The sequence below is a fragment of the Myiozetetes cayanensis genome, unplaced genomic scaffold, assembly GCF_022539395.1.
Source record: "Myiozetetes cayanensis isolate MyiCay16 unplaced genomic scaffold, myiCay2020 scf2-11, whole genome shotgun sequence".
Taxonomy (NCBI): Eukaryota; Metazoa; Chordata; class Aves; order Passeriformes; family Tyrannidae; genus Myiozetetes; species Myiozetetes cayanensis.
The window spans coordinates 802,103-827,029 of NW_026087411.1; the positions used below are offsets into that span (position 1 = coordinate 802,103).

A 24,927-nucleotide genomic window follows, 5' to 3' on the forward strand; every position below is an offset into this window, starting at 1 on the left:
GCCCGCGCGTGTCCCGGAGCCCGCGGGAGCCGCCCGAGCGTCCCGGAAATAATGAGGATATCGGGGCCCCATGTCGGACCACTGTGACACTGAGAGGGCGACGATGATTGCGGCCGGCGACCTGCAGGAGTTCGCGCCGCGGGGCCGCGAGCGGAGCCGGCGGCACCCGAGCGCCCTGAGCCTGCAGCTGCGGCGGCTGCAGCCCGCCCCGGAGCTCTGCTCCTCCGACGGCGCCGCCGGGCTCGTGGGGTCCCTGCGGGAGGTCACCATCCACGACCGACACCGGGTACGGCAGCGCTCGCCTCGGGCGGGTGGGGAGGGAGCTCGGAGCTCGTCCATCTCGCCCCGTGCCGCGGGGACGTCCCGGGCACCGCCGGGCTCCGGGCTCCGAGCCGAGGGATGCGGCGGCCGCAGCTCCTCTGGGCAACCCGTGCCAGGGCTTCGCCGCCCAAACAGGGAAGGATTCTTCCCAGTGTCCCGTCTAACTATGCCCTCTGGCAGTGGGAAGCCGTTCCCCCTTGTCCTGTCCCTCCACCCCTTGTCCCAAGTCCCTCTGCAGCTCTCCTGGAGCCCTTTTAGGCACTGGAAGGGGCTCTAAGGTCTCCCTGGAGCCTTCTCTTCTCCAGGTGAGCACCCTCTCTGATGCAGACCGAGCACCCCAGCTGCTCTCTGAGAAGGAGTTTAGGAAAGAAAGGGATTCACTCTGAATATCATGACTCAACACAGGGTTTCTCTTATCTGTTCCTCCCTTTTACATCCCTGGCTTCCGTAAAAAATCACTCTAAATGGGTTCGGATTTGCCTTTATCTAGAATCACAGACTGGTTTGGGCTTAAGGGACCTTAAAGCCCATCTAGTTCCAGACTGGGTTGCTCCAAGCCCCATCCAACTTGGCCTTGGAGACTCCCAGGGATGGAGCATCCACAGCCTCCCCTGGCAGCCCGTGCCAGCACCTCGGAACCGGCCAGACTGATCCCGCAGGTGGGTCCTGTAGCCTCTCCTTACCAAGCCCCCGTTTTCCAGGAAAGCTGGCAGCTGAGGAAGGGCGTCAGCGACGTGGGAGAAGAGGTGGACTACGACGAGGAGCTGTACGTGGCCAGCAACGTGGTCATCTGGAGCAAGGGCAGCAGGGGCCAAGCGTCCGCCGTGTACAAGGCGTTCACCGTCGACAGCCCCGTCCTGCAGGTGGGGGAACCCGGGGAGAGGGAGGCTGAGTGAGTCCAGGCGGTGTTTGGGTCGGGGAGCATCAGCTCGCTGGGAGTTAATTGGTCTGCGTTGGGTTTCAGGCCTTGTGGTGTGACTTCACCGTCCCCCGGGAAAAATCCGAAAAAGCTGATGGTGAGTGTCCTGGGCAGATGCTTGGAGCTCAGCTCCCCTGGCTTGGAATCGTGGAATTGCTTGGGTTGGAAAAGTTCCCAAGGTCACCCAGTCCAACCGTTCCCCCAGCACTGCCAAGCCCCCCCAGGTGCCACATCCAGGGGGGGTTTAAACCCCTATCCAGGGATGGCGACTCCACCACTGCCCTGGGCAGCAGTGCTAGGGCTGGACAGCCCTTTTGGGGAGGAATTTTCCCAATATCCAACCTAAACCTCCACTGGCACAGCTTGAGGATATTACCTCTCACCTGTCCCATTTTCCCTGGGAGCAGAGCCCAGTCCCCACCTGGCTCCACCCTCCTGTCAGGGACTTGGAGAGAGTGAGAAGGTCCCCCTTGAGCCTCCTTTTGTCCAGGCTGAGCCTCCCAGCTCCCTCAGGGATTCCTTGTCCCCCAGACCCTTCCCCAGCTCCACTCTCCATCTCCAGACACACTGGAGAGCTCATTCACCAAGCCTTGCTCTGTTGAAAATTTACTTTTTGTGTATAAGGAGTGTCTGAAATAGGGATTAACTTCACTGTGTAATTGCTTTTTTCCTTTCTTTCCCCTCCCAGTTTCGGGTAGCGAGGAAACAGTAGAGAAATGTATCTGCATCTTGCAGAATTCCTGTATAAACGTGCACAGCATGGAGGGAAAGGATTACATTGCAGCTTTGCCTTTCCAGGTAAGTTCTGTCCTCCTTTTTTGTCCACAAGTGCACCATTTTGCTTCACAAATGGCTCTGATTTATGATGTTCTGCTCTCAAGAAAAAGCCTAAGCATCTTAATTTACTCTAAAATCCTCAAACATAACCGGTAGAGAAAACACTTGATTTTTTTTTTCCCCCCCTCACCATAAGCCTATTTATCATTATTTTATAGGTTGCAAACGTCTGGCCAACGAAATATGGTTTGTTGTTTGAGCGCAGCAGTTCTTCCCACGAGGTGCCTCCAAGCCCACCCAGGTATGGGGTGAGGGGTCTGGGTTGTTTCCTGATAGACTGTTGGATAATCCAATAAGGAATTGAAAGGAGCTTTGTGTTTGTCATGGGAAAAGGTGGAATCAGGTGAAAAAGGAGGAGGCTGTGGCTGCTCCATCCCTGGAAGTGTTCAGGGCTTGGCAGAGCTTTGAACAACCCGGAATAGTGGAAGGTGTCCTTTCCCATGGCAGGGGGTGGGACTGGATCATCTTCCCTTCCAACCCAAACCATTCTGGAATTCTGTTCATGTGATTCCTTCTGGGTTTTTATCCCTTCCCGGTGATGCTGAGTGAGAATGCCCAAAACTGAGTGTTAAGAATTGTTTGGGAGCGGTAGTCCTGGGAACAGGATCTGGGAGGCACAAATGTGGGTGTCACCAGCCTGATTTCAGTAAGGTTTGTCCTGGCAATTGATGGACGAGGGTGGATGTGATGGATGGGAAGATTCACTGAGGGATTGTCAGGATCCTGTTCCCTGTTGGATGAGGATCCCAGTCCCTGTGGAAGCCCTCTGTGGATCCCAGAGGAAGCAGCTGGACAGTGTGGGGTTTGTGTGTCCATCCCAGGCACTTGGGATTCTTTAGTACCCAGAAGAACTGGGATTAGAAATAGAGGCCCTGAAAATTGAGGAATTGAGTCTACTCAGTTAATCCAGCAAGCTTCTGGGAACGGAATAGGTGTCCCTGCTGTCGGATTCCAGGCTCTGATGTGTTTGGTTTCTCCCTAGGGAGCCCCTGCCCACGATGTTCAGCATGCTGCACCCCTTGGATGAGATCACTCCTCTCGTCTGGAAGTCTGGAGGTACAGTTTGCCCCTTCAGGGGTTGTCACCGGAGTGCCTCAGGGTAGGATCAAACCTTAGAGTGTGCCTTGAGGACTCTAGGAAAAGTGTGGAAATAATCACCTGCAAGTGAGAAGTTAAAGGTGCTTCATGAACAGGGAAGCTGTTAGGAACAAAACCCAGATCAGGGAGGGAAAAGGGCGTGGAAAATGCTCGGAATACCATTATAGCAACCATCCTTTTACCCTGACTGGAGCCAACTGCTGTTTCCCAGGTGTGTTTGGCTCTTCCCGAGTGCAGTACGTGGCTGACCACACCATGAGGATCGTGTTCCTCAGCCCTGACCCTTCCATTGTGATGACCTACGACACTGTGCAGAGCTTACACACGGTCTGGGCTCTCCGGAGAGTGAAGCCTGAGGTACCAATGCCACGGGGACTAAAGAGGATCACTGGAAAAAAACCCTGTGTGTTTCCATGTCCTGGTGGCTCTGGGTGTTAGAAACACCTGGTTTACTTGTGATTTATGGAATTTGTAAGCATAAGATATTTGTTGGGGGTGGTTGTTTTATTTTTTTTTAAGTGGTTTCTTGCATGGGTTTGCCTGGAGCACAGCCAGGGAAGTCACATGAGGGTGGTGGTCGTGGATCATACACTGCTTGACATGTTATTCCATACATTGCACCGGAAGGTTTGGGCTCCAAACTGTCGTGCTCTGTAAGAAAAGCGGGAAATAACCTAGTGGGAAGGCAGGAATTGACACCTAACTGATGGAAAAAGCTCCTCCTGCCTGTTGGTTTGTGTCCCAGGAGCAGAGCATGGTGCTGAAGTTCCCGGAGCAGGTGGGCACTCCCCAGCACGTGGCCACCAACAGCTCCCTGACCGCCCATCTCCGAAGCTTCTCCAAGGGAGACTCCCCCGGGGGCTCCCCCTTCCAGAACTACTCGTCCATCCACAGCCAGAGCAGATCCGGGTCCTCTCCCAGCCTGCAGTCCCGCTCCCCGACCATCTCCAACATGGCTGCCTTGAGGTGGGAAACGCACAGCGCTTCCCAAAGGATGGGAGCTGGGGAATTGCGTGGACATCTGGGTTTGCTGTTTGTCTTTCTCTGCCCTGGGAAGTCCCTCCTTCTAAGGTGCAGGTGCCTCTTTGTGTTGCAGCACCTGAAAACCCTCTTGGAATTCTCTTGCTGTGCCGTTATCCCGATAGCACAGCTGGAAAATCCTGTACAGGGGCCAGGGAGGCTGTTCTGTCACGACACAGACAGTCTGTTGTTGAGTCAGGGAACATCTGCAGGTCCCACGAGTGGGTTTGGGTCACTTTTCTAAAGAAAGCCACAGTTAGAGGGAAGAGATCGGGAGAGATTTTTCATGGAATGGACAATACAGCCGAAAATGTTGGGTTTCTTACTCCTGAAATCTCATCTACTGGATTCTGGCAGAGATGAGATTACTGGAAATTAACTGGAGAAACATTCTCCTGTGCTGGGATGTGTATTGGCAAAGGCATCTGACACTAAACTAGTGACTAGTTTAGGGTGGGGTTTGTTGCCTTTCAAAGTCAGGGTTTTGAGCTCCTTGGGATTCTGTCCCTGATATCACAAATCCACTCTCCAGCCATGTTCTGTGTCTTTCCTTCTGTCCCTAATTTTGAAGATCCTCTTCCCAACCGTGTCCCGTGTCTCCCCTCGCAGCCGCTCCCATTCCCCGGCCCTGGGAGTCCATTCCTTCTCGGGAGTGCAGAGGTTCAACTTCTCCAGCAGTGCCCAGTCCCCGAGGAGGCACAGCCTCACCCAGTCCCCGAGCAGCGCTTCCAACGACTCCTTCCTCGTGCCAGAGACAGAGCCCATCGTCCCCGAGCTGTGCATCGATCACCTGTGGACAGAAACGGTCACAAACGTCAGGTCAGCAGCTTGTGCTGGGCTGGGAGGAATTAAATAAAGGGAAATCACAGCTTGGTTTAGAGTGTTTTCTGCAGGTGGAGCCTCCTTAGGGTAGATTCATGGATTGTACTTCCTGGTTTTTTTTTTTTGGGAATGATGCTCCCTAAGTGCCTGGGCACTGGGAGAAGTTTTGCCTGGTTGTTCCAGGCCCTCTGAATGGTTTCCTGAGGTCTCTAAAGCCAAGCAGGTTCTAACCTGGTCCTTGTGTCTCTTTGACAGAGAGAAGAATTCCCAAGCATCCAAAGTGTTTATTTCCACTGACCTCTGTGGGCAGAAGTTCTTGTGCTTTTTAGTGGAATCCCAGCTCCAGCTGCGGTGAGCATTCCGACCTTGGGGACGGGGGAGCACTCTGGGAATCACCAGCTGGAAGTACAGCAGGGCTTTTAACTGGACTAGAACAGTGAAAACAAATTGACTTATCTGGGGCAAAGCAAGGGAAAAAGGAACCAGATATTCCACAACAAATTATCTGCGCTGTTTAAATTCTGTGGTTTCTTTCTGTAACAGCACCCAGGGCAATCTTTTTACGTTTCCTGTTGTTTTCCCTAATCCATAGGTGTGTAAAATTCCAAGAGAGCAACGATAAGTCGCAGCTGATCTTTGGGTCTGTCACCAACATTCCAGCAAAGGATGCGGCTCCGGTGCAGGTACGTCCCTCCCTGGGGACTGTTCCCCTTGGAATGTCCTGCTGGGACGCTTGTCACCCAACTGGAGTGTCCCTAATTAAATATGAGAAGCTGAATGTGCTGCTTGGTTGTTCCAGGGCATCGACACACTCCTGGTTCTGGAAGGCAGTGGAAATCTGGTGCTTTATTCTGGAGTGGTTCGGGTGAGCCACAGCGTTCCCATCCCTAATTTATGTGCAGTGCTGGGAAGGGAGTTCTGTAAAATCAGTGGCATAATTAAATCACCTTTTGGGTTTATTTTCAGCAACAAATTAACTATTTCTTTTCCTTTTTCCCCACCAAAAAGGTGGGGAAGGTGTTCATTCCTGGCCTTCCTGCTCCATCCCTGACCATGTCCAACCAAATGCCTCGGCCAAGCACTCCCCTGGACAGTGTCAGTACTCCATCCAAGCCTTTGAATAAGCACCTGGGGCCCCTGGAGGAGGTAAGGAGTGAGGAAATATTCCTTGGGAAGGATTCAGTTGTAACAGCTTCAAATGATTGGTTGATCTTTTAACTTCCAAGGAATCTTTTGGAGCTGAGTCTTTTCTTCTTGTTCTGTAAATCCCCTAAATAAACTGTGTTTAAAGAAAATCTATTTAGTGCTGTTTACCTGTTTATGATTTCCATAAACCCAATGATTTTTACCACTTTTCAGGGTGTGCTTTTGTCACCAGTTCCAGAACTGAGGGATTCTTCCAAGCTCCACGACTCGCCCTATGTCGAGGACTGTACTTTCCAGCAGCTTGGGACTTTTGTTCAAGCTCTCAGAGATCCTGTCCACAACAGAGTAACTCTAGTAGGTGTTTTCCTGTCATTTGAGGCCACACTTTTGTTAGCAGAGATTATTTCAAGGTAATTTCAGGCTCTGTTCCAAGTGTTCCACGGAGCTGGGGCACCTGAGGTTGCAGATCTTTGGTGCAGCAAACAGCCAGGATTTTGGGAATATCTTAACACACAAACTGATTCTGAGTTGGTAGAAAAGGGCTCTGCCTTTACTAGTCAAGTTTACCAATCTGACTCTTCCCCTGTGGATTTTTTTCAGGAGCTCAGCAATAACACCATGGTGCGGATCACTATCCCTGAGATCGCCACTTCGGAATTAGGTAGGACTCCAAAGCTTTGGGTTACTTTTTGCTCTCTGTTATTGTGTGTTTCATTCCTGGGGAAGAGCTGAAGTGCCATTTCACACGTTACTGGCTTCAGCAATGAGCAAAAAAGGGACATTTTCCCCTGGTTATTTCACCTTGAGGGTCTGTGCTCAGCCTCGGCAAAGGAACAGCTCTGGGAGGCTGTGTGGCTTTTACTGCGAGTTTCTGGAGAGTTCAAAGTAGCTCCAGTAAGAGGATGGACACGTGAGGGAGCGAATCCCAGGAAAACACAGCTGCATTGTTGTCTCCCTCTTTTCCCCCCCAGTGAAGAGGTGCCTGCAGGGGCTCAAAGCCATCCTGCCCAAGGAGACGGCCGTGCAGGTGCTGGTCAAGTGGTACAACGCCTACAACGCGCCGGGAGGACCCAGCTACCACTCCGAGTGGAGCCTGTTTGTCACCTGCCTCATGAACATGATGGGATACAACACGGACAGGCTGGCCTGGACACGGAACGTGAGCGAGTCCTGCTGCTTTACACTGAGCCTGCTGGTAGTTCCTCAGGGGCCCAGACGGCTCGGGAGAGGTGCTAGAGGCAGAAATGGGTCGTGGCTTGTCTTAAACCACAAAGTGCTGTAGAATTAAGTCTGAAATTTCTTATTTCAGCTCTCTTTTACTCTGTGAATTTATGAGGTGTTTGACTGACCGTGGCAGTTGGTTATAAATGCAAATGATGAAGGTTTGACCCCAGCTCACGCCCAACACCGACGCATTAAAGATTTGGCTCATCTAATCCATATTGAATTTACTCTCATTTTAAACACAGATCACAGCTCAGATTGTTGTTTCCTAAAGAGGAGTTTTGAATTCCAGTCTTTATGGGTTTTTTTCCCCAGCAAATCTAGAAGTACCTCAAGTTATGTCATGTTGTGCTTGGTTTGAATTCAGGTTTAATGATCAGTAATTCACTTATGAAACCTTGGGAATTTCACTGCTGAGCTGCTTTCACTCTTCTTATTTCTCGCAGCTTGATTTTGAAGGCTCCCTTTCACCAGTCATTGCTCCAAAGAAGGCAAGGCCCTCAGAAACGGGGTCAGATGAGGTAAGAAATGGTTCTCTCTTACAAATAAGAGGCAGGAGGGGTTTAATGTTGGCTTTTTTTTTTTAAAGGCAAACACACTTTGCATATGGAATTTCATCTGAGGTGGATTTGGGGGAGAAGAAAAGTTTTCTTTTCCAAAGCTGCATCGTGTGACGTTGCTTGTCAGGGTTCTCATTTCCAGGGGGAATTAGGATGGACTAAGGAATGAAAGCTTTGATTCTTTTATGGGAAGCATGAACTTTAATCATTGAATCTCTTGTGCAGCACATTTTCCATCCAACAGTCACATTGGGATCGATTTTTTGGGGGAAAAACTCCTCTGTAACAATGCTTTGGTGATACTTTGCTGTGATCTCTGCCTCTCTTCCCTGTTTCTTTGCTCTAGGACTGGGAATATCTCTTGAGCTCGGACTACCACAGGAATTTCGAGTCTCATCCCGTTGCCAAAGCTTTGCGGCTGGACCCTCTGGAAGTTTCCCCTTCCAAGGATGACTTTCCCCAGAACCTTAGTTTGGACTCCTCCACCCTCCTTTTCAGCCACATTCCTGCCATTTTCTTTGTTCTCCACCTCATCTACGAGGAGCTGAAGCTGAACAGTCTGATGGGAGAAGGGCTCCGCTCCCTCGTGGTTCTCCTGGTCCAACTGGCCAGGTATGTCCATCTGGAAAATCCCAGGGTTGGGCATCATGCCCTGGGTGTTCATTATTTACATGGGAAATCTGGGAATTGCACAAATTAGAGCGGACTTCCCACGTATTGAAGAAGATGAATGTTGAAAACCTTCATGTTTCCTATGGCTCCAGATCCTTCCCCAGTAGCACCTACTCCCAAAGGATTCCCATCCAGGAAGGTGCATTTTTTCCCCCCTCTGGGACTCACTTCTCTGTCATTCCAGGGATTTAAAACTGGAAGCTTATATGGATTATTACTACAGAGATTACCCAGCCCTGGTCAAAACCTCCAGACAGACCTGCATCATTGACCAAGGTGAGTTTAGGAGGACATTCAGGGATATCTGGAAATTCCCTTTGGTTTTGGTGGTCCCCCGAGGATTCTGGACTGAAATCAGCACAGGAGAGCCATGAATTGGTGCCTCCAGTGTTTCGTGGGAGCCTCCACAGAACAAAGAATGCTGCTCTCATCTTGGCAAAGCCCCAGCTCAGGCTGGCTGAGAAATCTTCAGCTGTGGAAAAAGCCTGGTGGTGAGAAGTGCCTCTCTCGTGGAAAGTATTGCTGGGCTGGCAGGCTCTCGGTTTCGAGTTCAGAAGAACCAAATCAGAGCTAAACCCACAAAACCTGACATTAAAACCGGGTCACACGTTGTCTGTGTGTCTGCTTGGTGTCCTGCCAGCTGGATTTTACGGGTTGTGTAAGAAAAACTTACCCAAAAAAAAAATCTCCTGGAGTTGCTCAGGCTTTGCTGCTCGTGTCTGTGGACGAGGAAGGCAGAGAGGTTGTAGCTCAGCTCAGTGTTGTTAACTTCCAAGACTGTTCCCTATGGCAGGAGGGAGAAATCTGGAAAGTTTTGAGGGAAATGCTGGGGGTTTGTTGCTCAAGGAAGTTCTGTAGGGCTTTCTTTGGGAATAATGGGGAATTATTGTGCCTCTGCCCTGAACTCACTGGCCTTGCTGTTCCTGTGGTTAAGTCCAAACAGGTTTCATGCTCCATCCCTCCTTTTTCTCTGCTGAGCCTCCAAGCATCTTCCAGTGGCTGAGTTCCTGCCTGAAGGGAGAGGGAGTTCAGCCTTATCCCTATTTACCTGGGATCTGTGAACGGAGCAAACTGGTGGTACTGGTACGTACTGGGGCGCAGTGAGCTCTATTCTGTCAGCACAGCAGCCCTGTGGGCAAGGCTTGCTCCAGCTGGGACTGAAATATCCCTCAGGGAAGCTGAAATAACACTGGATGTGAAACAACTGGGACATGCTGGGTGGGTGTGGATCAGTAACTCTGTACCAAAGGCTTCATCTCCCTGCCTGACATCCCCCTGCAATGCCTCCACAGGGAAATAAATCCCTGCAAGTCCCCTCTCCTGCTAAATTCCATTGGCTGGAGGCTGTGGATGGGTTTTGCAGGTGGGAGGAGCTGTTTGAGGGGAAGGAGAGCTGCTGAGGGCAGAGTAGTTTTTTTTGTGGTTTGTGCAAAGTAATAATGGAACTCCAAGTTAACCTTCCAGCTGGGAACAGAGCTCTTGATCCTGAGGGGAAAAACAAGGAAAAGAGACTCTTATTTTCTCCCTCCTCTGCCTGACTTGCCTGTGCAGAGCTCAGAGTTGGAAGCTCTTCATAAAAAAAGCACAAAATCTTCATCTGAGTGTGATTTTTTTTTTTCCCAGCTTCTCTTGTCTGGGAGCATTAAAAAGTAAATGGGGGACTGATCCCTTGGATTTTGCTGGCTGGAAAGTTGGAGTGGGAACAACTTTTCACTTGGAGCCTCCATAATATCCAAGATGTGGAGGAAACCAAGTGGAAAACAGTGTCTTTAATAAACAATGTGTGTGTTCTGCTAGAGAAATGAGATGTGAGCGAGACAAGAAGGATGAGTGGGAACACATTTCCCACATGAGTGAGAAAATTCAGGATGTCTTTTTTCCCAAACCTTAAACCCTCAAAGTTTGCTGCTTGTTTCAACTGCTTCAGTCTCCTTTTACTAAAAATAAACCTACCCCACTGCTGAGGTTGCATTGCAGTTATTTCCTGCCTGTTTTGCTGGGAAGCAAAGCAATTCCAACTCCTAAAATGACTTGTTTTGGTGCCTCTTCCCTGTCCAGAGCGTGGCTCTCTATATCCTTGGGGATGAGAGCGCCGTGGCAAACGAAGCCTCCCATTACTTGTACAAGATCACATCAGGTGAGGATGCTTTGATGCCACCCTAGGAATTGGGATGTGCTTGGAAAATGTGGGATTAATGCAGCCTTGTCTTCCCTAGGCCCACGGAAGCAGCAAACAGAACAGGATGACAATCGGTACGAGGGGGTTTGGTGGTGTTTTGTTGAGTTCTTGGCTTTCTGCTGACTCCTGGACGAGCTTTGTCGGCTTCTCCTTAACTCTCCTCTGTTTTCCAGGTGCGGTTTCAAGCACAGCTCATCCGTTTCCAGCCTGGCTGAGAAATTAGTCCTTTGGATGACAAATGTTGGTAAGAGCGGGATGAAAACAGCTTTAAGTAACAACATGACATGAAATACCCTCTCTCCAGCTTCGGTGACACGGTCTGTGTGGGTTCTTTTCCTTGTTAACGTTAAGGTTTCACCTTAAGAGACCTGGAATCTCTTCCCTTTGGAGTGGCCCTTCCCATCAGGGATGCCATCTATCACTGCCGGGAGCAGCCGGCCTCGGACTGGCCAGAAGCTGTTTGTATCCTCATTGGGCGCCAGGATTTGTCCAAACAAGCCTGTGAAGGGAACCTGCACAAGGGAAAATCCGTGAGTAGGGGCACAGATGGATTTCACAGCCCTGGGGGTCTTGGCCAGAGCAGCCAGTTCAGGAATTTCGGGGCATCCCGAGGTGCGGAATCGCAACAAGATTGGGGGTGAACATCTTTTATTGGCAGCCAAGAATCCTGTTGAAGGCTGGCACAAAACCCCTTCAGGGCAGCAGGTTGTCCATAGCCTTGCCACAGTCAGGAAGAGGGATTTGTAATCTCAGATACGTCTGGGGCAAGATCATTTTTGTTGTCTTAGCTTTGAAGGGATACTAAAATTATTCCGGTTTTTATAACAGAGGCTTCACCAGTGATTTCATATTCAAAACCTCATTGATTTAGCAGAAAAGTAAATTAACTAGGTGTCCAAACTCCCATGTTAAAAGCCCTTTTTGTTTTCTGCTGGTGAAGCTCTGCCCAACCGAAACACTCACGGATCACAAAAATGATGATAAATTTGATTTTATCGCTCACTTTATAACAATGCCTCGAGTAGATGTTGCCTTAAAAGGATAAAGTGCTCTTCAAAACCCCAAATTGTTTGTCATTTCTCAGGAGGGCAGGGTGGAGTTTCCTGTTTCAGAACGGACGCTGGGTGGTGCAGTTATGAATTGAGATTTACTGTGTATTTATCAGAAGAAATTGGGTTTCATTCATCTGTTCCACATCTATTTGCCTTCCTGGGGTCATATGTTCCCAAAGAGCCACAGGCAGCCATTCTTTCTGGTCCTCTGCAGCACTTGGGTGATGAGAAGAAACGGGAGAGCAGAGTTTTAAGAGAGGATTTCTTAAATCTTGCGTGGAAAGGGGGTGTGCCAACAACTCTGGGGCTTTTCTGGTCACGTAGCTCCGGTGTGGGAGTTGTGGTGAAGCCCAGGTTGGCTGTCAGCAACAAACACTTGGAATTTTCTGCTGTACAGGCCGTTTGTTTTAATAGGTAACCTGCTTTTCCAAGGTTGTTGCAGAGAGAATCCAGATGAAAACTCTGATTGGTGAAAACATCGATGATTAGAAAAATAATGCAGGTTTCTGGGCAGCATCTGCAGAACAGAAGAGCTGACTGGGCTAATCCCAAACTGCGCTGATTGTGGAGGGGAAAATTCTTTCCAGTTGCTCTGAAACAAGAAAGAGTGTGGAAAAAACAAGAACTATGTCCCACATCACCTCCTCAAGCTCAGCCTGGTGGTCCTTGATGTATTTGAGGGGTCTCCTTCTCTTCTCCTGATAGTTCTTTATCCCATTTCCACGGGCAAAAGTACTCGATTTCCACGTCCAGAAATCCTCCTGGCTGGCCTTAGAATTCCTGTAGGGAGCATGTGGTTTTGGGAGTATTTCAGGTGTCTCCAAGTTAAGTAGGCCTGACCAATATATTTGAGCCTGAACCGAGCATTAAGTTAAACCTGAGTGCAGGACGCATAGAAAAGGGTTGGATTCCGTAATCCTGGTGGTGTTGACGATGCACAAGTGAGTCCCTTGTATTTACAGCCCTGTCTCTGGCTGTGCTGGGTGAGTTCAGCCCGTGGTGCTGGTGTTTCCAGCCCTGACATCGCATCCTTTCCTCCCCCTTTCCCTCGCAGTCCGTGGGCTCGGTGCTGCCCTCGGACATCCCCTCTGCAGCTGAGTCGGAGGAGGACGAGGATGGCATGAACGACATGAACGAGGAGGTGATGTCCCTGATCTGGAGCGAGGATCTGAGGGTGCAGGAGGTGAGGAGGCTCCTCCAGAGCGCCCGGCCCGTGCGGGTCAACGTGGTGCAGATGCCGGAGGCCAGCGACCACGAGTACATAGAGGAGAAGGAAAACAGGTAAAGGATGGTGGAATCGTGGAATGCCTTGGGCTGGGGGGGACCTTAAAGCTCATCTCCTTCCATCCCCCTTCCACTGGTCCAGGTTGCTCTCAGCCCAGTCCAACCTGGCCCTGGAACTCTCTCTGTTTCCAGCTGTTTCTCATTCATTTTGCTCTGAAAAGGTTGTCTGGGTGTTTTGAGTTGAGTGGATCTGAACAGGGCAATATTCTTCAGTCTGAACTGGGCATTAAATTAGGACTCAATAGAAAAGGGTTGGATTTCATAATCCAAGTCATTGGAGCTCCATGGACATCAAAGTTCTGCTGTGTTTGAGCTGGAGGAGCCCTTGGGATTGGAGCAGCAGTGAGTCTGAAACCCAAGTAGCTGGGATCAGTTGGGGGTTGAAAGCAGTTTGTAGCACTTTTTTTTCCACCTACAAAATGTGATGTATAAGCAGGACCTACTCTGTGGAGAACAAAACATCATCCATCCCCTGCCTAAAGCTGGAGGACACTTTGTTCAGGGCTGGTCTTGACTCAGGGGACCTCATTAATTCTACACAAAACCACTCCTGTGCCCAGTGGCCTTGTGATAGTCCCCATCCTGCTTCTTTATTCACTAGTTTTGGGGGTGTTAAAAGTATCTTCTTTAAAAAAAAAAAAAACAACAGAGGAAAAAAAAGTGAATTTCAGGACACCCTTAACACGTAAAACCCTCTACAGGAGTAGGAATGTGTCAAATTATCGTGTGACCTACCAAGCTGAGTAATCTGACAAGTCTAGAAAGTGTTTCCAGAGTAAATCATAGAGAACCGTGGTCAGAGTTCTTGGAAGCACCTTATGAACTCTGTACACGGGTTTTACACCAGTCATAGCAGGATTCCCACCAGCTCTGCTTGACTTTCTCCTGTCACCTCCCCTCTGATGTGGCTGGGAAATGTCCTGGGAAATGGCACAGGTTGATTTTACCAGCTTTAAGGAAAATTAGCGTCACGTTCCAACGAGGTGTCAGGAAAACATGTCTTTGAGATTAATCTGGTAAAGACCAAGGGGTGGGGGTCAAAAGAAAGAGGAAAGACTGGGGGGGAAAAGTGGTTGTGTCCCGTGCCTGTTGTCTTGGGGGTCCATTTTATGCCGTGTATTTGGAGAAGTTTTCCATGCTGAGCGCCAGGCTTTGGTCTCATGTCCCCACCAGGTTGCTGCAGCTGTGCCAGCGAACCATGGCGCTCCCAGTGGGACGAGGAATGTTCACCCTGTTCTCCTACCATCCGGTGCCCACGGAGCAGTTGCCCATCCCGAAGCTCAATCTCACCGGTACGTGGGGCAGTGGTTCCTTCCCAGCCAGTCCAGTGTGTGGGAGATGGGTGGAGTTCCTTTCAGTCATTATCCCATTTCCTTCTGAACTTACTGTCATTCTTGTAGCATCTTCTGTGCTTTACTGCAGAGAGTTCCATGGCTGAGGTGTGATTTTTGGGGATGTAGCAGCTCTTGGGGTTTGAATCTTTCCCCTCTTAGTTTCTTCCGGAGTGGTCACGGCCAGTGTCGTTATGAAACCCTGGGGCCTGACAGCAGGTGCCTCCTGAAAAGCAGAGGAGTCACAAAGGACAGAGATCCTGGGAAGCTGCTGGTTGATCTGGGCTGTCTGGAGGACCGGCTGGGATCAGAGCTGTCCTTCCCCCTGTGGCTGATTTGGGTGTTCCTGATCGCTGTGAATCGCTCTGTGCTCGGCAGGCCGTGCCCCTCCCAGGAACACCACGGTGGATCTGAACAGCGGGAACATCGACGTGCCCCCCAACATGGCCTGCTGGGCCAGCTTCCACAACGGGGTGGCCGCCGGGCTGAAGATCGCTCCCGCTTCCCAGATAGACTCCGCCTGGATCGTCTACAACAAGCCCAAAATCGCCGAGCTGGCCAACGAGTACGCAGGGTTCCTCATGGCCCTGGGCCTCAACGGGCACCTCACCAAGCTGGCCACGCTCAACATCCACGACTACTTGACAAAGGTGAGGCCCTTCTGCAGAAATCCCTGGGTGGGACTCTGGGTCCTTCCAGCAGAACAGGAAAGGGAAAATGGGAGGTTTCTCTGAACCACTGAGCTGGAAGTTTCCTGCTGTGGGAGAATGGCAAAGTTGCTGCATGTTAATGGTTGTGGTGCAGGGCCTGAGGATGGTTTGGGCTGGAAGGGACCCTTCCTCAACATGAGGAAGAACTTCTTTCCATGGAGGGAGCAGAGCACTGGGACAGCTGTCCAGGAAGGGCATGGAGTCTCCCCCTCTGCAGAGATTCCAAACCTACCTGGACTCATTCCGGTGTCACCTGCTCCAGGTGGCCCTGGACTGGGTGATCTCCAGGTGTTTTCCCACCTCTGAAGGCAGCATCCTCGTTCCCCTCCCGCAGGGCCACGAGATGACCAGCATCGGGCTGCTGCTCGGCGTCTCTGCCGCCAAGCTGGGCACCATGGACATGGCCATCACCCGCCTGCTGAGCATCCACATCCCTGCCCTGCTGCCCCCCACCTCCACGGAGCTGGACGTGCCCCACAACGTGCAGGTGGCCGCCGTCATCGGGATAGGCCTGGTGTACCAGGGCACGGCTCACAGGCACACGGCCGAGGTGCTGCTGGCAGAGATAGGTGGGTGCTGACCACCTGTGAGGGACTGTGTTGTCCTCCTGTGCATGTTGTGATTTTCATTTGTGGCAGCCCTTACCCGTGTGTTTACCTGGAACTTTACTGAGAGGCTCTCTGGTGTGTTAAACAGGGAATGGGATAAGTTTGAAGGGTAAAATTGTTATGTTTTTGGTAATTGGGGATGTGCAACCTCTTTTAGCAACAGCATTTGGGTAAGTTCAGGGATCTTAAAGCACTGACCTTCTCACCACGTCTCTGAACTGCAGCCACAGCATTTAGGAGGGAGTTGCCATTTAGGGATGGATGGATGGATGGATGGATGGATGAAGTGCCAGTTCCTTGGAATTCCACTGGGGACTTTCCTGAGAAGGGACAGATATTTTTTTCCCTCCTTTCCTTAGTAGCTCTTAATTAAACCGTGTTTGCTAAGCTGGCATTTTAAAAGGTGGGTTTTGCTGGTTTGTTTTCTCCAGGGCGTCCCCCCGGGCCAGAAATGGAATATTGCACCGACAGGGAGTCCTATTCCCTGGCATCTGGGCTGGCCCTGGGCATGGTGTGCCTCGGGGTAAGTCGGCTGCAATCAGCAGAACACTGGTTATCCATTGGGATGGGATTATAGGAGCTGTTTCACCCGTGGCTCCCGGCTGCCTCGGGCCAAAAGCAGGGGGTTTCTCCTCGAGGAAGGCACTTCCATGTTTTTCCTTCTCCTTTCCACTCGCTAGCATGGCAGTAACCTGATAGGGATGTCAGACCTCAACGTTCCCGAACAGCTCTACCAGTACATGGTGGGGGGCCACCGGCGATTCCAGGCGGGAATGCACAGGGAGAAGCACAAGTCTCCCAGTTACCAAATCAAGGTACGTGCTGCCCATTTTGGTGGAAGTCTGAGAGGAAGTGTCTCCATGCCCTGGGTGACCTCGGGAGCCTACACACCTGCCTGGGGTCATTCCCTTCCCACCTGGAGGTGCTCCCTGTGTTTCCACAGGAAGGCGACACCATCAACGTGGACGTGACGTGTCCCGGTGCCACCCTCGCCCTTGCCATGATCTACCTAAAGACCAACAACAGGTAGGGACCCTGGAGTTGCTGCAGGAGCCTGGCACAGCAGTTTAAGCTGCTGTGGGGGTGGCTCTGCTGTTTGGGAATGGCTGGGATGTGACCTGTTCCTTTGGCACGCCCTGCAGATCCATCGCTGACTGGCTCAAAGCTCCGGACACCATGTACCTGCTGGACTTTGTAAAGCCAGAATTCCTTTTGCTGAGGGTAAGATTTGCTGGGGTTTTGTTTCTCAGTCCTTTGGACTGATGGTTTTTAATTCCAGCCCACGTTCCCGTCACCCAGAATCCCCTTGGATCGCTGGTCTCCCTGTTGCTCTCCAGCCCAACTCACCCCTTCCAACAATTCCTCCTTGTACTGAGGCAGCTTCCTTGTCATCCAGCACAGAATTCATGGAGAAAGATTTGGAAGGCACATTTTATGTGCAACATGAAATGAAGTTTTTGGGTGCATTTCTATAGCTTTTCCTGATGTTACAGACAAATGGAGTTATGGGAATAACTCCATAGGGAATTTTCATCTTGCCCTTGCAAGGATTTTTTTTCTGGGGTTTCTTTTGTTCTGGAAGCAGAATATGCACATCTTAATGTAAAAGCTGTTTTCTCATTTCTGATAATGAAGAATGAAAAAAAAACCAAACCTGTGGAAAGCGGGCAGCTGGATTGTCTGTTTTTTTGGGATGCAGTAAGGACATGAAAAAATACCATTGCTGTTTGTGTGGTGGGGTTTTTCTTCCCTATGTTTTGGATTTCTCCCTCTTTTCAGACCTTGGCTCGCTGCCTGATTTTGTGGGATGACATCCTGCCCAATTCCAAGTGGGTCAACAGCAACGTGCCTCAAGTAGGTGTTTGGTTACATTTGGTGTCTTTGCTTCCCAGTTTTCCACCTTCCCTGGATTGTTCTGGGTGGGAACAGTTCCTGGGAGGAAAAAACCCACCAGCTTTTACATGCCTGTGCCACAGACTTGTTTTCTATCCCTTTGATGGCCAGGATTTCAATTAAAAGTCAGTTTTTGCCTGGGTGAACTTCTCCCTTATGCTTTTTATAGATCATAAGGGAGAACATCATCTCCCTCCATGCCACAGAGCTGCCTTCCTCTGAGGACCTGAGCTTGGAAACGCTGGCGTGAGTAACACCCACAAAACTCTTCCCTAAAAAAAAAAAAACAAACTGCAGCTAAATTCTTCTCCTGCAAAAAAACCAAGAAAACAAAAAAACTCTTAAGGAATTTTCCTGCCTCGTAAAGGAAAGTGCTGTTTTATGGGATATCCTTCTATAAGGGATGAGTTTTCCCTTTCGATTTTCCCCTTTCACTGATGGAGGAGCCTGTGTATTCCGAGGAGGAGTAGAGGGGTATGGAGTCATTTCCTGTTGATGTTATTCCTTAGGCAAGCCCACGTCTACATCATCGCCGGAGCCTGTTTATCCCTGGGATTTCGCTTCGCTGGCTCGGAGAACCTGGCAGCATTTCAGTGCTTGGTAAGGAGGGGCAGTTATCTATTCTCCTTCCATCTCCACAGACCTTTCACTTCTCCTTAGGATCTGTATTTAGGGTGTGTGTTTAGGGTGCATTTCTTTGCTTTCCAGTACAAATATGCCACAGATTTCCTGAAGTGTTTGTCAGCTCCGACGGCATCCATAGTAAGTCCTTCCTCACTTTCCTCTCACTTTATGTGGCACACTCTGATAGCCCTCAGCAAAACCTGGATGGAAACACACCCAGCCCTTTTACCCATTAATTGTAGGGTGGGAATTACAGGCTGGGAGTCATTCTGGAGGGCTTTGCTGCTTCTCCCCTTTGCTGTGGGTTGTGGTTTCCAAGCTCCGGGGTAGAAAGCAGCGGATCAGCCCGACCACAGAAGGAATAAAACCTCTGTTCTGCCCCCAGACAGGTCACTATAACCTGGAGACGTGCCTGAGTGTCCTGCTCCTGGCTCTGGCCATGGTCATGGCGGGCTCTGGGAACCTCCAGGTCCTTCAGCTCTGCCGTTTCATGCACAAGAAGACAGGAGGAGAGATGAACTACGGCTTCCACCTGGCTCACCACATGGCTCTGGGGCTCCTCTTCCTGGGAGGAGGAAGGTGATTTGCCATTTCCAAAGGCAGGGCTCGTCCCTTCTTCCAATTTCCTTCATTTTCCTTTTTTTTTTTCTGACATGCTGGTGCATGAACACACCTTCTGTTGCAAAGGGAAGTCTGGTTGTCTTGTAGGTACTGAAATGCCACGGGAATTGTTTCTGACTCGCAAACTCCTTTCCTCATCCCTGGGAACACCAAAATATTTTGAACCCCTGTGATTTTTAGCAGGGAAACTGAAAGATAATGTTGGGGGTTTTTTTTTCCCTGCAGATACTCACTGAGCACTTCAAACTCTTCAATTGCTGCTCTCCTTTGTGCCCTGTACCCTCACTTCCCTGTCCACAGCACGGACAACCGGTAAGGCTTTGCTGGGGATCCCGCGTTTCTCCTTGGTTTCACCACCAGCTGGATTTGGCTGTGGAGCCAGGCGTGGTTTGGCATTCAGGGACCATTCCCTGCCTGTGCTGAGCTCCTGATTCCCACCCCCAGGTACCACCTGCAGGCCCTGCGTCACCTGTACGTGCTGGCGGCAGAGCCGAGGCTCCTCACCCCGGTGGACGTGGATTCCAACACTCCTTGTTACGCCCTCATAGAGGTGACCTACAAGGTAACGTGGCTGGGAGGCCCTGGGGAAGGGGTGGGAGATGCCTGAGCGCTGGGATTTACCCCAGTTTTCATCGGTGTGGCCTCCAGTCTTGGGTTGTTTCAAGCTGTGCTAAAGGGATTCCCTGCAAACAACTGACGGGTTTGTGCTCAGCCCACTCCCAGCTCCCGTGTGCTTTGAGGGCACCTGGAGGGCAGAAGGAGAGTTACCACAGTGTCCTCTGACAGTCAGGGGTGTCATGACTGACCCAGGTTCTCCTGGATTTGCGGGTGGTTCTGGCAAAGAGTTCTCCACGTTCACAGCAAACTTTACTTCCCAGGCTTGCCCGTTTCAGCCTTGCCCACGGTGTTGATCCATCCGTGGGAAAGTGGCTTTACTCATGTTTCCTGTGCCCAGTTCCAAGTCCTGTATTTTACTCAGGACTCGGGCACAGAAACCCCCCCAAACTGTTGCCAGGGGAGCTGTTCCCCATAAGATGCCCTTTTTCTTCCCTTTTTCTAACCTGGGAATCCTGTGGCATTTTGAAGGGCACCCAGTGGTACGCGGAGGCCACCGAGGAGCTGATGGCACCCACGCTTCTTCCAGAGCTTCATTTACTGAAACAGGTAAAGGAACTCTCCATTCCAATGGAAATCCACCCAGTTTTGTGTCACAAATAGTGCAGGAACAGAGATTTAGGGATTTTTTGATTCCCTGCCCTACCTTAGCCTGACTCTGGGCAATGCTGTGCTGTTGCAGTGACTCCTGAGACTTAAATTATGCCACGTGCTTCTCTTTGGTCTTGACCAAGATCTTCCAAGATCTGATGGGACAGGGAGTTCCCTGTACCAGAAATTTCACTGCAGGAGACACAAAGCTCCTCCTTCTGAATTCTCTGGCTGAGCAGCAGAAAAAAGGGCCCAGAAAAAAAAACCTTAATTTAATGCTTCTGGTTCTATTTAATAAAAAAACCTGCTTCTCTTGACAGATCAGAGTGAAGGGACCACGATACTGGGAATTATTAATAGATTTAAGCAAGGGAACCAATCACCTCCAGTAAGTATTTTTAGTGCTTCACCAAATAACAAGCTTGTAGTAGTTTTTACTGAATGTTTGGGGTTTTTTTAACCCCTCCTACGGGTTAGAAAGAAGCCTGGCTTTGCTCAGGTCGCTGCTGTGCATTTGGCAGCACTTTTTTTTGGCGGGGGGGGAGGAGGGAGGAAGAGGAGGAAAGAAAGAAACTGCGTAGTTGGTTTCACCTATTGATGTGAATAATTCATGCAAAAAAAACAGGGCAGGGGAAAACCTGATAGTAAAAAACCACAGAAATTGGCAGTGGGATGGAGCAGCCCCAGAAAGCAGCTCCAGCTCATGGTTTTGGTTTGGTTTTGAGTGGCTGTGATGTCACGTTTCCCAGACTGCTGGGGCTGTTGCTGCTCTGGGAGGTGCTGTTTTGCTGGCGGTACAAAGCGCTCGCCGTGTTTTCGGCGCGCTCAGAGCGCGTCGGGCAGCTGTGGGAACCGGAGATTTTACCGGAACACAGGATTTGGGGTGAAATTGCACTTACAAGGAGTGGTAGAAGAAACCGGCTGAGTCTTTGAGCTCAGCTCAAACTTCTCTTAGTTCACTGGAAAGCCATCAATGAATAACTGAATCGGGGAGGCTGGAAAAGCCCTCCGAGATCACTGAGTCCAACCACCCTGTCAGCAGGGAAGATTAAATTAGGCACAGCCCATTAGTGCAGCATCCCGGTTCATCCCATCAGGAGGCGAATCCTGAGCCACCTCCTGCTCCAGAGCTTTGGTTTTCCTGGGCTGAGCCTCCACCGCTTGTTTGCTGCAGCAGGAACCTGAAGGAACTCGCTGCCTTTGGGATTTACCTGCTCCCTGGGTCTCCAGGAGCTTTGAGTCCATCAGCTCTTGTGTCACAACGTGTCTTTCAGGCCTTTAAGATGGCAGGGACCAGGAAAGAATTTTCCCTGTCTTCCTAGATGGGCACTGCTGGATTTTAGTTTGCAAAGCAGTTTCCATACCTGTAAATCAGTTATTTTAAGCATGCCCAGTGCAGCTGATGCTCTAAATGGGGTGAACTTCAGACCTCTGCACGCTCCTGTTTGTAGGATTGGGCAGGAATAGTGGTGGTTTGATGGGGTTTGGGATTTTTACACAGTGAAAGGAGCGTTTGGGGCTGGGAGCTCATCTGAGAAGAGTCATAGAATAATAGAGTGGTTTGGGTTAGAAGGGGCCTTAAAGCCCATCTCATCCCACTGTTCCATGGGCAGGGACACCTTCCACTATCCCAGGTTGCTCCAAGCCCCATCCAACCTGTTCCTGAACACTTCCAGGGATGGGGCAGCCACAGCTTCTCTGGGTAGGCTTTAAACAAATTAGGACAAAGCCTGCAAAGGAACATTATTGCCTGGGAGCTGTGGGAGCTGCCCTTCCTCTCCAGGCTGCCCCTCTGTGTCCCCGTATCCACGGAAACAAGCCCCATTGTGCTGTTCCAGGTCGATCCTCTCCAAGGGTGGCATCCTGTACGTGAAGCTCAGAGCTGGGCAGCTCTCCTACAAGGAGGATCCCATGGGATGGCGCAGCCTCCTGGCCCAGACTGTCACTCACCGCAGCTCCGAAGCACGGGCCTTCAAGGTACTGCTCCTGGAAGGGTCTCCTGCCAGGGATACTCCTGTCCCCAGCGTGCTTGGTCATGGAATCATTTAGGCTGGATCATGGAGTCCAACCTTTAGATCATGGATCCAACCTTTAGATCATGGAATCCAACTTTCAGATCGTGGAGTCCCAACCCTTAGGTCACGGATTCCAACCCTTGATGTGGGTTACAGTCTCCTCACTCGTGTTTTGGAAGGTTTGGTTATCAATTGCTGCTGCCTTTGTGCACCAAACCCAAAAAGTTCATTTAAAGAGTGTGTTTTAATATGTTTTTTTTTTTTTTTCCAGCCAGAAGCGATCTCCGCTTTCACTTCTGACCCCGCTCTCTTTTCCTTCGCTGATTATTTCTGCAAGCCAACTGTGGACATGGGCCAGGTAGGGTGTGTTGGTGGGCACCAGCACTTCTGGCGTGGATAAAAGGTGGGGGAAACCTGCATTAAACTCTGGAGCAGAGTCCAGCCCTCCAAGCAGCGGGAACAGGGAATGTTCTGCAGGATGTTTTGTAATACAGAGGTGTAAAGGGGTGGTGACCCTCTAATTTTTGTTGGTTTGGTGTTGGGGTTTTTACCCCCTTCCTTGAGGAACGTGTTAAACAGATCCAAAGAACCCTGCTCAGTGTCCTGAGGCATTTAGGGGAAGTCGGGGAGAGGTTTGAGTGCTGTGCTTGGAACCTGAATAAATCACACCTAACGCATGTCCTTGATCAGAAACAGGAAATCCTGGATCTTTTCTCCTCCATCCTTTATGAGTGCGTCACCCAGGAGAACCCAGAGATGCTGCCCACGTACATCGCCATCGACCAGGTGCAGTCAGCTCCTAGTTCTGTTCTAAGCAACACTTTGGGCCTTTTCTTGGGGGGGGGCAGAGTGTTCCCTGCGCTGTCTGAGTGTCCCTGGCATTGATTGTTCCTCCTCCCTCACGCTGTGTTTCCCCTCTCCCAGGCCGTGAGGAGGCTGGAAAGGGGGGAGATGTCGGAGACCTTCGAGCTGTGGCAGATCAAGCTGGTGCTGGAGTTCTTCAGCTCCCGGAGCCACCAGGAGAGGATGAGCAGGAACCCCAACCGAGGGCTCTTCATGAACTCAGAGTTCCTGCCCGTCATGAAGTGCACTATAGACAACACTTTGGATCAGTGGCTGCAAGGTAGACAGGGGAGGGATCTTTCATCCAGCTCTTCATGGAATTCCAGACCGGTTTGGGTTGGAAGGGACCTTACAGACCATTCCACCCCCTGCCCTGGGACAGGGACACCTCCCACCAGACCGGGTTGCTCCCCTGGTTCTTGTCTCGCCGATCCAGGTTGGCAAGGGAAAGGCAGGCACTTGGATAAACCAACTTGTTTTCAGTTTGGAGCGGAATTCTGTAGTGCTGGGAGGTTTAGTTGGTGTTTTCCAGAGAAAATGCCTTCCTAATCCTGCACTGGGAGAGTTTTCTGGGAGGGGTGACCACAGCAGGGAACAGGGTGTGTAGGATGGCCATGGCAGAAGGAAGGAGGTTGGAAAACAAGCATTCTGTGGGGAGATGGAGATTTTGCTGTAGAAATCCTCCCTGGAATGCTTCCTGAGTTTCCCTGGTGTGCCTTGTGTCTCGCAGCTGGAGGGGATGTGTCCCTGCATTCCTACCTGAGCGGGCAGCCCCCAGAGGAATGCCAGCTGAGCATGCTGGCCTGCTTCCTGATCTACCACTCTGTGCCCACACCAGCCCAGCTGGCAGCTGGAGGCTTGGAAGGTGAGTCTGGAGCTGGGATCCAGGGAAACCCCAGCCCCTTTCACTGGGCAGCTCTTCCTCCATGGGCCCAGCCTGGCATCCACCAGTGCTCTGCTCCCCTGAGGAGGCTCAGCTGCACTGCAGCTTTGGGAGCTCTGTGCCCTGCTTAGGGCTGTGACAGGAATGTCACCCCCTCCGTGGGGAGAGGGATCTGGGGCTGGAGGCTCCCCAGGGAGTGCCCATCCCAGGAATGCTGTGCTGGCCACGGCACTGAGCGTATGGATTCCTGTGTCTGGACTTGGATGACTCCAATCCAGTGCCTGCTACACACCTCTCCTCTGGGCATTCTCTTTGCGTTCTTCTTGCTGATGGAATGTGGGATTTCTGACAGTTTTCATGTAAAAACTGACCTTTTATCCAGCGTTTGCAACCGTGGGATCGCTGGGAAAACGCCTCCGGAGCTCCCCCCTGCTCTGCTCCCTCTATCACAGCTCTACTTGGGCCAAACCCCACCCCGTTTTTACCTCGTTTTCTTGGTCTTGGATGTCTTTTAGGGAGCAGGAACTTCTCGGAGCTGCTGTTGAAGTTCAGGCGGCTGCACATCCCGGTGCGGGCGCTGCTCCGGCTGGCGCCGCTGCTCCTGGGGAACCCCCAGGCCATGGTGCTGTAGGACCACCAGGACCACCCAGAATCTGCTTTATTTTGTACCTTTCTCGACCACCAAACTCACCCCCCGGCTGTGGAGACGGACAGGAGTTATTTATAAATTGTTACCACGAGTGGGAGGGAAAAAAAAAAAAAAAGAATTATAAAAGTGAGGTCATAATAAATTTACTTTTGTAACGAAGGGTTGTTTACAAATAATGCCTTTTTTTGTGGGGAATTCTGAGGGGCCTTGGCTGGGAGCTGGGCCTTGTCCTTGTTTTTATAACCGCTTTGCTCGTGATGTATCTCAATCCACTTCCACGAGGTCCTGGAGGGTGGAGGTAACTTGGAAGGTGCCAAACCTGGTTTCCCTGGAGCGCTGAACTGGGAGCAGGGCTGGGTCCATGCTGGTTCTGGTGCTTAATTTGGGAATTCCTCCAAATTAATTGGAGG

At 50.9% G+C, this 24,927-nt stretch overlaps 1 protein-coding gene across 2 annotated transcripts; it reads left to right on the forward strand.

Moving 5' to 3' along the window:
• ANAPC1 (anaphase promoting complex subunit 1) lies at positions 1-24,614 on the forward strand. 2 transcript variants are annotated; one of them, XM_050314899.1, is made up of 47 exons: positions 2-286; positions 1,023-1,184; positions 1,286-1,337; positions 1,929-2,038; positions 2,236-2,318; positions 3,060-3,133; positions 3,387-3,532; positions 3,921-4,141; positions 4,805-5,014; positions 5,273-5,368; positions 5,610-5,700; positions 5,817-5,882; positions 6,026-6,163; positions 6,377-6,517; positions 6,764-6,824; positions 7,135-7,322; positions 7,834-7,908; positions 8,294-8,559; positions 8,804-8,895; positions 9,554-9,702; positions 10,678-10,756; positions 10,836-10,872; positions 10,972-11,042; positions 11,150-11,328; positions 12,905-13,131; positions 14,308-14,426; positions 14,844-15,115; positions 15,510-15,744; positions 16,215-16,306; positions 16,464-16,598; positions 16,727-16,809; positions 16,926-17,004; positions 17,563-17,637; positions 17,846-17,922; positions 18,186-18,276; positions 18,385-18,438; positions 18,686-18,879; positions 19,147-19,233; positions 19,366-19,483; positions 20,008-20,085; positions 20,448-20,515; positions 21,966-22,104; positions 22,414-22,500; positions 22,833-22,928; positions 23,067-23,265; positions 23,716-23,850; positions 24,384-24,614. In XM_050314899.1, exons 1-47 carry the CDS (start codon positions 71-73, stop codon positions 24,497-24,499), a joined length of 5,859 nt encoding a protein of 1,952 aa, XP_050170856.1. In that variant the 5' UTR covers positions 2-70; the 3' UTR covers positions 24,500-24,614. The 2 variants fall into 2 exon arrangements, with proteins under 2 accessions (XP_050170855.1, XP_050170856.1); XM_050314898.1 differs by lacking the exon at positions 24,384-24,614 and having other exon boundaries at positions 1-286; positions 23,716-24,372.
• Positions 24,615-24,927: the final 313 nt, after the last annotated feature.

Coding starts and splice junctions, on each gene's coding strand:
- ANAPC1 (XM_050314898.1), top strand. CDS start 71: ATGTCGGACCACTGTGACACTGAGAGGGCGACGATGATTGCGGCCGGC. Junction 3,533..3,920: donor TCCGGAGAGTGAAGCCTGAG/GTACCAATGCCA, acceptor TTTGTGTCCCAG/GAGCAGAGCATGGTGCTGAA. Junction 18,439..18,685: donor CAGCTCCGACGGCATCCATA/GTAAGTCCTTCC, acceptor TTCTGCCCCCAG/ACAGGTCACTATAACCTGGA.